The sequence below is a fragment of the Hippocampus comes genome, unplaced genomic scaffold (genome assembly GCF_001891065.2).
Source record: "Hippocampus comes isolate QL1 unplaced genomic scaffold, H_comes_QL1_v1.1 scaffold48, whole genome shotgun sequence".
Lineage (NCBI taxonomy): Eukaryota > Metazoa > Chordata > Actinopteri > Syngnathiformes > Syngnathidae > Hippocampus > Hippocampus comes.
The window spans coordinates 1,923,739-1,936,497 of NW_017808403.1; the positions used below are offsets into that span (position 1 = coordinate 1,923,739).

The following is a 12,759-nucleotide window of genomic DNA, read 5'->3' on the forward strand; positions in this document are numbered from 1 at the left end:
CACACACACACACACACACACACACACACACGCACACACACACACACACACACACGCGTGTGTAAATGTGTGAATACTGGATATACATACTCGCTTACCTGTGACGTATTCTTCATGTATTTTTTCCGTGTTTGCTCCAGTGAGCTTCCCGTTCTCTTTGCTTTGATAATCGTCAATAAAGGGGGAAAAGCAAGCACAAAACCACAAAACAGTTTCAGTGTGTTGCGGCAGTTTGGATGATTTCAGCACATTCTAGCGTGTGATGTCGCCTCCTGCTGGATGCAAGGAGAAGCACCCAGTGAAGCCGATTTACAGAAAGAGCGCCGTGGGGGGGGGGGGATGTTTGGCCGACAGCTGGACGGGAATGCGTGTCGTCTTTAGCGCCCTACTTGTTTTACCGTAAAGACACGCAACAACAAAAATGACTGATCGTCTACTGCAAGATATGATGCCTCCGATGGGGTATTTTGTTTTGCTTGGTTTTGTTGTCAGCAACTGCCAGGAGGACAAGGTGGCCTGTTGTGGTGTGCTTTTACACTGTCTCTCCGCCAGGGGGGTTAAAAATGTTCCTGAAAGGCGGATCAGATTGTATATTTTACATATCTCCATTGCTTTCTTAAGGACCTTAAATTATCCAGTGCCTTTTGAATATACAGTAAAGAACATTGTACCCTTGCTTGACTTTCTAGTTAGAAAATCCAACCACGTTTTGCTTTTAAATTTGGTGACAGCATTATTTCGACCTTTTTCCTCGCCCCTTTGTTCAAAATTTATGCTCATAGTTCGGATGCAAAAAGTTGAATTATCAGGTGGCAGCCCATTTCGATGAATTAAGTCATCCGATATTCATCCCAAAATTACATTGGTATGGAACGTGTTAAAGTGCATTCTAGACGTGGAAACTCTCCTTCTATCTATCCGCCGCCAACTTATTCTCATTATTGTTATTATTATTATTATTATTATTAGTCCTTGCTGGCAAACACACAACCCGGAAGTCATGAATCGGCAAAGCCCTGCAGTTTCCGTCGGGGGCTGGCGCCGCCTTGTGGCCAGAGGACTTGTCAAAAAAATATGTCACCGCTTCCTCATTCCTATTCTCGGCAACCATCCGTACGGTGACACCGCTGCCATATTGGATGTGGCAAGCCGGAACGATATGAGAAATGCATTATTCATTTGCTGCTTGGAGATGCAGCAATTGTTTTACGATCAAATTTCATCTCATGGGATTAAGACGGAACAATTTAAAAACACTTTTGAGTTTGCGTTGCTGTTGTAACATCATTTTGAGAATAAAACTCAATGAGAGTACTATTTGACTAATTTTGTCCTAACTTCCCTAATTGTTACTTGTTGAGTCATTTTTGTCACACTTTCCACTGTAAAACAGTGAGAAATACCTCAAGGGATTTCCATCATTAGTGGTCAAATTTATCACTCAATACAAAAACGATTCATCCAAATTGTAAAAATGAGTGCTGTGAATTCAGAAAAAAACAACACATCAGAACACACCAACACTTCAGGACCTAGTTATTTTTGACACCGATTCAATATCTGACACAGTATTCATACTTAACAGTAGCTCATTGTGTCCAGTCGAGTTCACTCAAATTTTTTTGTAATGGAAAAACACAAGGTTTGACTACCTTTCTGTGTCCGTTTCAGTTTTTCCAAAACCTAGATAATCTTTATTTGTCTCACGATGGAGAAATTCCCAATTGAACCAAAATTATGAAAAAAAATATTTATGATATATCCTGACTGAGTCTATGTGTCTATTCCTGTTTTGATAAATACTCTGCTACATGGTGTAGGTCACACCAATCCCTAAACAAAGAAATAAAAATGACAACGCAACAGACACACAAAACTCTGCATTTTATATATATGTTTTATTTAATTCAATATCAACTTTGTTTATTATTATTAAATAAGAATACGAACAGCTTGTAAGCAGGTCTCAGACCGTTCATTCCCTTGAAAGTTTAAATAACAGCAGGAATTCACTTGAAGTGCTTCAAGTGACAAACTCAAGTGCCAATACAGAATGGAGGGCAACCGAAACAGCCTAAATAGAAGGCGGCCACACACACACACACACACACACACACACACACACACACACACACACACACACACACACACACAAACTTAAGACTTAACAGCACCAAACATCCCCAAAACAGGATTGTTGCAACAATAATACTCAGCTTAACATTCCTCGTTGAAATCGGTGGTTTTGCGTCATGCGACGACGACTTTTCATGCTGGACTAGATGCTTGTGGAATGCGTCAGGTGGGGGTTCGTGGAGGAAGGCGCTTAGGGGCACCCTCAGCCCAGCAGAGGGTGGCAGACAAGCCAAACCCAAGCGAAGCCCCGAGCCCAGGCGGAACTATTTTGGTGACAAGGGAGTTTCATTAAGACAAACGTAGTGCTTTGCCGCTATCTTGTGACATCTGTAGGCAATTATACATACACCTTTGGCTAGGGTGTTTTTTTTTTTTTTTTTTGTAGATTACCGAGCAGGGTTCACAGTTTTAGGGTTGAAAGTTGTAAACTTCCCATGGGAATCAATGGAATAAACCAGAAAGTTAACCAAAAAAATTAATAGGAAAGCTAAGATAACACTTTTCCATGAAATGAGCCTCGATTCCCACGGAAAGTTTGCAATTTGAAATGGAAATTGACCAAAGCTCCCTGGAAATGTACAGGAAATTCCCCAACCCCTTTAGCAAGCCTCTACTATATATTGCTGCGTTAAAATGTGTGCAAATCCCAAAGGTGGATTTCACCCAGGCGCCATTTTATTTGGGCTCCAACCGGGCGGCGGCGACGGCGACAGCCAGCGTGGGCGATGGCGGCGGGCTCTTGGGACACAGCAGCCCACGGGAGGCGGCGCCGTCCCTGTTTAGATTCTTATAGGCGTTCCGGTGCGGCGTGCGGAGACACACCGAAGGGAAGCGCAGGCCCGCCAGGCAGCATGCCGGACACGAGACCACCTCGTCCTGGTCCAGGGACTGGGCGTCGGGCTCACTGGGAGGCGAGCGGCAACCGTTGTTGTTGATCCCGGCGGGGGAGGCGCTCCAGACCAAAGGTCCGCTCAGGACCACTTTGCTGTTGTCCAAACGTGGCCACCCATTGGTGAAGGTCTGGGAGGGAGTGGAGGTGCGGGTGGGAGGGGAGGGCAGTTTGGAGTAAGACGATGACGACGAGCCGTCCAGAGTATCCGGCGAGCTAGAGCAGTCCATCGGCACAATCTCGCCCTTCTCTTGGTCCAGGGAGAGGGGTTCGAGAGAGGGCGGGAGGCCCGAGTCGTCCCCGCCGTGGATCTCGCAGTCGCACAGGTGGGGCGACAGGTAGGGGAGCGGCGGGCACGGGAGCGAGTGGCAGCGCCGCTGGCGCCCAAGCCTCGGCTCGCCTCGCCGGGAGTCGGGCGGCGGGGGCAGGGCGAAAGTGAGGGAGATGACAGACTTGCTGGGGGTGTCGAACAGCTTGATCTTGCCGCCTTTGAGGTCTTCACGCCGCGAGAAGGGGTTGACCCGCGTGGGCGGCGCCGGCTCGCCGGCGCGGCGCAGCATGTCCGACTTGCTGTGGGAGAGACGGGCGTCCGGCAGCAGGCCCGCGGAGCCCCGCCGCGGGGAGCCGGCGACCGCGGAACGCTCGGTGACCGGAGGTTCGTCCGTCTGCTCCAGGTCCGCGGCGATCTGGGAGAAAGACGGACGCAGCTCGGGGCTCATCTGGCGGGACGGACAAAACCAGAGTCAGAGCGGCTTCGGCTGGGGACAGCGCGCGTCTCGTCTTTTCGTACATTACAGCACACGACGGCCAGATTCAGGAAGTGGGCGGGGCAGTCGCCAACCATCTGGATGAAGGCATCCACATGCAGACCAAAGTCCTGCACAGTTACAAAAAATAAAAGAAAATTTTTGGCGGAGATCTGTTCACTTCAGTCTTGGAAATGTTCAACTCCAGACGTCATGTCAGAGACTCAACAGGTCACCATGGTATCCTAATATAAGTTCATAATGTGACAACGAGAAAGGCAATCAACCAAGATTGGCAAAAAGTGTCAGATTTATACGGTGATTTTATTTTAAAAAGTACAGACTCTCCATAATTTCCGCTTACAACCCAGGCTAAACTTGGCTGCTCTCACACGTACAAAGATGTGATGTACAGCACCACTCCAACATACTTCCTTGACAACAATGACTACATTCTTATTAGGCGGGACTTTGCCACCAACTAGTAGAGAGTTATTGAAAAGCACATTTTTCAGCGAATGGCTGGTGATCGGTTGCGCAGGGAAAAAAATGCAAAGGGGTGTCAATAGCGAACCTCGACATGACTGTACCTCGGTGCGTGGTAAGATGTCAGGGTCTGCTTGTATCCTGGCAATCATTTCACAGAGAATTATGCCATACGCAAACACGTCCACCTGCGGAGAGCAAAATAGCACTTTAAAAAAAAGTACAGTATACCTATCTGTTGTTTATGTGGCATTTCCCCACGAACCTTCTCATTGTATAGCTCGCCACGGAGCACCTCCGGAGCCATCCAGTAGGGGGACCCTACCACAGCCAAAGGCTCCTGGTGTACTTCTCCACTGCAAAAAAAAAAAAAAAAAGAGGAAATGGAAAATGAAGCTCGACATGACATGTTTTCGTTTATTTGGTGAGAGCATTGCGCAACTGTGAGCTGGAGATAAGGGGAAGGAAATCGTTTGAGGCTGTGCGGGACTAACGCGTGCCTTCACTGCACTTCACTTTTTCCAGGCAAAGAAAATATAACAATACCCACAGGCATATATTCTTTATCCTCTGCGAAACACAAACAAAATTACTGCAGCTACTCAGTAACTTGCAATAGCCGTGAAAGGCTTTGTGACTCTGTGACCGTATTATGCTGCCCCTTGTGGCCAAGTCGGACAGATGAGGAGCTGCTCTGAATGAATTCGAGTGCACATTTCTTACATGACTTCAATTTTTATGATGGTCTGTTTTTATCAAGCACATAATGGCATCACCCCCCCCCCCCGCTCATTTTTTGTGATGTCATTGTGGGGGTTTTATGGGAACAACAGTGACAGGAAAAGACTTTTATCCATTTTAATGTCTGGCAGCAACACGGTAAAAAGGTGGAGAAAAAGTGGAAGTGCTGCGACGACTTTCCTGACACACTCGACTTCCTCACTGTGCTATTTATGAAAGTGAACGTGAGCTACGAGTCGGAAGGAAAACAGTCGCAAAAAAGTGTCAACAAGCCCAGTAAGGAGTCACAAGAGGCAGCCGAGAATTGTTTGACCTTATTTGGAGTCAACCTTCCAAGTGCCCTCCCATGCAAACGTGCAAGCCAGGTTGTCAAAAGCCAGGGTCCAATAAAGAGCAAACAGTAAGCCCCCAAGTATAGAGGAAACTTGACCAAAATAAAAAATGTACAGCTTATGAAGAAGGGGGGAAAGTAAGTCTCATCCAGATTTTTTTTCTGATGGCAATTTTCTCCCCCACACCCCTCCGGGTTGAAGTTGGGATCCGAGCGAGGTTAGCAGCTGCGACATGTGGAAGTCGTGCTCATCGTGCAGAAAACATTGATACGGGCACGCGCGCTTGAAAATGATGACCTCACCGATGATTCCATCCAATGCGTCCATTTATAGTGTCAATAAAATATGCCCCGTAAATGCCAGTGTGCAATAAAGAAAGACAGAAGACGGCAGCTTAAACACTGGCCGCCCACATTTCCTGATTTGTGCAAGGGCGCCGCAGGAGGCGGCGAGGCACTCGCAGCGGCCTCACCTGCCCGCTCAGATACGGCCACCGGGGCCCGATAAGAAGGCGGTGAAGGAATGCGCTTTTATTGAGGGCGAGGGTTGGGCAAGTGGTGGGCAAAAGGACATGCAAACCTTACACTCGCACAACTTTGTCTCACTCACACACACACACAGACACATTAGTACACTTCACAGGAGATTTGACGTGATCAGCGAATTTGGGGGTGTAAAAAAAAACAAACAAAAAAAAAAAAAACAACCAAAGAAACACTACTTTTCAGCGATTCGCAATATTAATTGAAGCAATTTGTATATTTATTGTTCAGTCCACTCATCATAGCGAAAATCCATTTGAAAAAATAATTTACCCTAAAAAAAAAAATAAAGCTAATAATTTTAAAGATCACATGAAATGTTTACATCATCTCCTTCTCAGAAATGAATTGAGAAAAAAAAAAACATACTGCAACACAAAGGATTCAAATGATCAGGTTGGTTCTCAGACTCCTGCAGAGCTCGCTGACGAGCTGCTCATTTGAATCCGGTGCGTGTGTTGCTGCAGGCAGAGATGGAAACCCTCCAGGACCCCCAGGTTGGACACCCGTGATGCCCACATTTGACCCCCATCTCTGCAAAGTGAATTGACTTCATATGTGATCTCGTATCCTCATTTGGCGCAAAAAATAAAATAAAAATTAAAAATTCGTGGCCATCAACGGAGCTATTTTGGTGTTTGTTCAACATGCCGCCTGTTGGTTGCATCTGTGATTGGCTAAAAGTCACGTCACCTACGCTGACACACATACATTCATCACACACACACACACACACTGTCGCTTTTTTTTTTTTTTTAAACAGAAAATATTTTCAAGATGTTTTACCGGTCAAAAGAGAGAAAAAAAACATATACAAACGCTATTACTTTGTGATTTGGTGGTCAATCCGGATGTCATGTACAGTATATCTGGTCATATTGGCCGCTGTCGCCACGTACCTGTAATCCGGTATTTTCTCCGCCAAGCCAAAGTCTGCCACCACGGCGGAGCACACGCCGCCTTCCCAGCGCACGAGGCAGTTCTGCGCAGGCACACGTGGACAACCATAACCAAGTTTTCAAACGCAATTTATCAATGCATCGCAAGCGCTGCCTTTTTTGAAACCACGGACGTGTCGGGCGTCACCTTGGAGGTGAGGTCTCGGTGGAAGATGCCCTTGGCGTGCAGGTAGCGCAGGCCCCGTGCGATGTCCAGCGCCAGGGCGAGCCGAGCGCTCCACGACAGGTGCACGTCACTGTCCAACAGCTGCTCCAGGTTGCCGCCGTTGATGTACTGGATCAGCGCAAGCGGTGGTAAGAACCACGCCATGACCCGAAAACCAAAGTACCTCGAATACCCGACCATTTGCGGCTTACCTCTGTCAGCGCGTGGAGTTGCCCCTCATGGACACACACGCCGATGAACCTGGGGATCGAGGGGGGCGGGGGGTGGATCAGTGGGTTAACTAGGACGAAATGCACCACACACACACACACACACACACACACACACACACACACACAGAAAAAAAAAAAAAAGTTTGGCAATTTGATGGGGCTACCTGAGGATGTTGGGGTGTGACAGTCTGTTCATCAGCTGGACCTCCCTGAGCATGTTGGCCCGATTACTGGCCAGGATGTTCATCTTGAGCGCCATCACCTGGCCAGACACGCGATGCTGCACCTGGATGCCACAGCGCGGACACTTTGGTTGGGGAAACATTTTAGCGCACCACTGCTAACATCTGTGGCCACGCTCGTGTCGGTGAAAAAGAGCACCTAGTCATTTTCCCTCATTTGTCTTCAAAGACACACACACACACACACATACACACGCACATACCTTACATTTTCTCTCTCACACACACACACACACACACACACACACACACACACACACACACGAGTGGACCTAACAGACACAAAAAATACACACAGAGACAAACACGCACACTTCACTTTCTCACACACACCCAATATCACACACCTTCCAGTCTCTCACCTCCCCACACGCATTTTAGACATGGCCACACAAACAAATGCACTTTCCAGTCTCGCACACACACACGCACAGCAAGTCTCCCGCACACAAACATACATTACAGCCTGACACTCAGCTGTTTAATTTCACACCTGATGGGTGGGCAGGCCTATTTGTATCCCAGCCAATAAAAAGTCCATTTTCCAGCACACTGCAGAGACATGGGAGGTCCCACTCTCAGAAACACGACGTGACCTGCGGCCGTGATACAATTGCAACACTTCAAAACAGCACACACTCCCCCAGACAAAAAATAAATAAATAAATAAATAAATAACCACTTGCCACACATATGATCTTATTACAGAATTTACAACACCAGGTGAGAATCTCTGATCCCGATCTAAACTCGTCCAAGTCTTATTTTCCGAGGACAGGGCCTGCTATGCTGAAATTGTTAACCGTGCCACAGAACAAAATGGCGATGAACTGTGGGGTACCCCAGGGGTCAATCCCGGAAGCTTTATCATTCAATCTGTAAAGATGCATTCGGCCCACATTTATTCTCAAGAGCCCCAATGTGGCAGAGTGAGCACACCCATTCAGATACATCAGCCATTAAAACGTTACCTTCAGGCGAGGGAGCGGCCTTGCCAGAGATCAAGCCTACATGTTGGCGCTCATTCGTGTCAACACGATAGACCGGAAACCCCGAGTCCTTCCCAAAAGCACAACAACACGCAATCAAGAAAACAAGTGCAAGCTTAGAAATACCGACACCCGCACTTGCGCACTAGCATCAGCCGGTTAAGGCGCTGACATTTGCCTGCTCGTTTTGCTATTCAAAAATGGACACCGCTTGAGGGAGCGGGCCACTGTAATGGGGTTTGTTTAATGGCGCATCCTTCATAGGGCAATTGCTTATCAGGTCATCCATCCGTTTTCCGTCGGGCTTGCTCTTTATGAGGTTGCGGGTGAGCCGCAGCCAATCCCAGCTGACTTTGGGTACTCGAGTCGTGCTTCCACTTTACACAGGGAACTTCTGAGCGAAGTTCTGGTTGCCATGGATCGCGCTTGAGGAACTGACCTTGAACACCTCGGAAAAGAACCCGGCGCCGATCTTCTCGCAACTGAAGTCGTCCAAGCGGGCCAGGCTGGACACTGCGCTGCGCAGGGCCCGGTAGGAGGACGGCCGAGTCCGGTTGGAACCGTGCACGCCGTGCATGGGTGGCTCCGCCTCGCTCTCCGGTTCCGGCTCCACCCTCTCCATTTCGGGACAGAAGCGGGACTGCGGATTCACAGTTGGGTCGGGGTGGCGTTAACGTGTGCCATGTCGGCTCCCCTCCACGGTTGCGGCTCGATCCGGTCCAGTTGAGGGCTGCGACACATCAAAATCAGGCAATTCAATGACTCATCAAATGGCATGAAACAGATCGAGTGAGAAACCAGCCCCAACCCCACCTTGGTTTTGGAGCCACAAAATCAACACCAGGTTTAATTTTTTTTAAAGTTGTTGCCGGTTTGATTCGCTCTCAATGCATACAGTAGCACTTCAGATCATTGTTACATTAACAGAGTAGTACAGAGCACGACTTTTGTCTGAATGAAGCTCAGTTCAATCCAGTTTCAGATGATGAAGATGGCGGCAAAGTACTACTTTTGTTTTAAACTAAGCTCCTCCACTCAGTTCAACCTAGATCCCTGGCACCAAGATGCTGGACTAGCACTACTTTTGTCTGAACGAAACACAACTCACGTCAACATTGTTCCAGAGCACGAAGAAACCACAAGATGAGAGCAAAGCACTTAATTGGTCAATATGAAGTTCCTCAAACCACTGAAACGTGGTTCTTTGGGTCCATGATCTGGCAATGGGGCGGTAACGCACTACTTCACTCTAAAAGAAACTCCTCAACTCACTTCAACAGATTTCCATGGTTCATTGAACGATATCTCATGAGTAACATTCCATGTACATGAAGCAAGGTTTTTATAAATCTCATACAATAGTTGGTCGAATTAATAGTTAATAAATCCATGAATATTACGAAAAAAGACATTCTAAAAATGTTGCCCGCCATTTGGTTTCGGAGGCACAACATCCACGAGAGCTGGGAAAAAAAAGAGTGTTGTCGGCGTTATCTGCACTCAGCAGATTGTTAGCGGCCGTATTTTGCATGCACGCACATACACATGCTTTCAAATCGATCCAATGGAGGTTCCGGACGGAGGGGAAAAGAGGGCGGCGTGCAAGTGGGGGTGATTCGATTGATTGGAAGCAGTGTCCCCTTTCAACCAAGCGGCTGCCTCGTCAATTGAGGAGCTCGGTTGCCTCCACAACGTAAACGGCGACGCAAACGGAAACGGCCTCAAGTCAGAGAAGCGACGCGTGCATGTAACGGACGTCACTCACCCGCAGCAAAAACACTGAAACAAAATGACTAAAATCCAAGAACGACGTCCTCGGCAGCCCAAGGTAGTTCCCGTGCCCGTCCCCGCCCCCCAGTTGCCCGCTGTCGTCCAAGCGAAGGCCGCCACAGGTCGCTGGGCCCCACTCGACACCACTGTGTCGTCGTTTGCACATGAGGAGGGGAGCGCCGGCTTTTACGATGGGGGGTGGGGCTGCTGCTCACGTGACGTCCCCCACCCCCAATTTAACATGACCGGTGTCCGCGCGCGCTTTGAATTGCAACAAGTCTGCCGGAAATACGGTCAAAACAAATGTCATGATTACCTCCGCCACGGTGCTTGAGTTGACGACTGGAGGCGCTTCGTCTGTTTGCTTTGGTGCCACTTCCGGGTAGGAAGGCTGCTCTTCACGTGACTACGCACAGTGTTCAGACGGAACCTTTTTCTTGAGGTTGAGATATATATATATATATATATATATATATATACTGTATACTGTATACTGTATACTGTACACACACACACACACACACACACACATATAGACACACACACACACACACACACACACGCACGCACGCACGCATGGACGCAGTTAAATTTAATTGTTTAACATTTTGACAAAACAAACACAGCAAGAGCCGTCATTTTGGACTTGCTTGAAATGATTGACGCTCTTTAATGACGTCATAAAAGGGCACGTTGAAGAAGACGTTTTTCCCTAACATAGCTCATTTATTTACAATGTATTTTTCATGTATTTAGCCCTTTAAGCAACTCCTTATTCAATAGATAATAAATTATTTTCCGATGACGGCGTTTTATAGATTTGTTTGGGGAAACGGTGAAATAAAATTATTTTTAAACTACCTTTTATTTGCATAAACGTTTTTCAGAATTTATTTGATCAACATATTTGTTAATTCAAGTAAAACCGTGTACAATTTTAAAATGAGAACACGTTACTGTTATTATTAAAATAAATATTTTTTTTTCAACCGTAAGAGAAAATGTATGTCAAACGTGGGGAACGAGCCTGGAGCGGCACGGTATTGACTGGTTCGCCCGCCGGCCTCACGGTGCAGAGGCGCAGGGTTCGATTCCGGCTCGGGTCTTTCTGTGTAGTATTTGCAGGTTCTCCCCGAGCGTGCGTGGGTTTTCTTCGGTTACTCCGGTTTCCTCACACATTCCAAAAACATGCATGGTAGGTGAATGGAAAACTCTCAATTGTCCCGAGGTGTGAGTGTGCGCTGCGATTGGCTGGCAACCAATTCAAGATGTACCCTCCCTGCTGCCCGAAGACTGCTGGGATAGGCTCCAGCACGCCCGCGACAACTTGTAAACGGATTGGAAAATGGATGGATGGAACTAACTTGTATGGTCACCTGACGTCCAAGCATGTTTAGCTTTGAGCTGCATTATTTATCAGCCTGTTGAGGCTCTGTAGGAAAGGGCGGTGAGGGGACACGTGTCACAGCATTGTTCTAGAAAATATTACACAGCATTTATTATTTACAGCAGCCGATTACTTATTAATTGAACTGAATGTTGGATTTGCCTGCAGTTTACAATAATAACTGACAGAGAACCCACCAACCCTTCTTCTTTAAATGTCACTGAGAAGCCACATTTAGAGTGAGAAAGCAGGTTACCGTTATCCCTTGTTGACCATCAAAAAGCTTTAAGTCATCAGTGTTTCTACATTGGACAAACACGGCCAAGGGATCCGCGTAGATTGGATCAGAGAACTTGATTAATGTCCAATTTCAGTGTCAATAGCCAGAAGTCTTTCTCCTCCTGTCGACTAATTAAAAGGCCGCACATCCGGTTTGTACCCGGGTGAAAAACAATGTCTGTTGCGAGTTTTCTAAACTCGGGTCACTTCATGTTTCACCTTATTCGTTAGAATGAGTTCCAGACGGACACATCAGACAAAAGTGGATTTAGAAGGGTTTTGGCGATTTTCATTTTACATATTACTTTGTCGCCATCTTGTGGCATCATAGGGCCAGGGAAGTACTGTACTGTACATTGAAGTCACTCGAGGAGATCCAATTCGGCAAAGGTAAAAAACCTTGCTCCCATCTTGTGGCATTTGGGTGGCATGCTCTGATGTTGACGTGGGTTGAAGAGTTTCGTCGAGACATAAGTAGTGGTTTGGAGCCAAGGAACTATGTTGAAGTGAATTGACGAGCTTCCCTGGAGGAGAGAATGTGCCTTGCCTCCATCCATAGTATTGCGGAATTCAATGTTTCCAAATCTTCACTGAACCAAGGCACATTTCCTGCCATTTAGTGGAAGAGCGGTTTAATTGTACTGTCTGTCACTGGCATAGAAAATGAAAAATGTTTGACTCAAATCCCAAATTAATCTTCAGTTAGTGTTTTCATCCTTGTAAATTTGCTTCTAGATCCAGTGGTAAAACATTTGTCCAATTTGGCAGTCAGTTAGCTACAAGCCAGGTCAAGGTTACACTTTAATTTTCCTTCCACGGATGCTTGTTGTGTTGTCTTGGTGTGTCCGGTCCTGCGACTGCCACTTGCCCGAAGTCGGCCGAG

General features: G+C 47.1%; 1 protein-coding gene across 2 annotated transcripts; it reads right to left on the reverse strand.

Annotated features, from left to right (window-relative positions):
- Positions 1-1,879: 1,879 nt before the first annotated feature.
- tesk1b (testis associated actin remodelling kinase 1b) lies at positions 1,880-10,644 on the reverse strand. 2 transcript variants are annotated; one of them, XM_019858335.1, is made up of 10 exons: positions 10,527-10,644; positions 8,880-9,170; positions 7,374-7,495; positions 7,189-7,237; positions 6,959-7,105; positions 6,772-6,854; positions 4,523-4,613; positions 4,362-4,445; positions 3,816-3,902; positions 1,880-3,744 (listed from the first exon to the last, which is right to left on the reverse strand). In XM_019858335.1, exons 2-10 carry the CDS (start codon positions 9,060-9,062, stop codon positions 2,812-2,814), a joined length of 1,779 nt encoding a protein of 592 aa, XP_019713894.1. In that variant the 5' UTR covers positions 9,063-9,170; positions 10,527-10,644; the 3' UTR covers positions 1,880-2,811. The 2 variants fall into 2 exon arrangements, with proteins under 2 accessions (XP_019713894.1, XP_019713895.1); XM_019858336.1 differs by lacking the exon at positions 10,527-10,644 and adding an exon at positions 10,206-10,482.
- Positions 10,645-12,759: the final 2,115 nt, after the last annotated feature.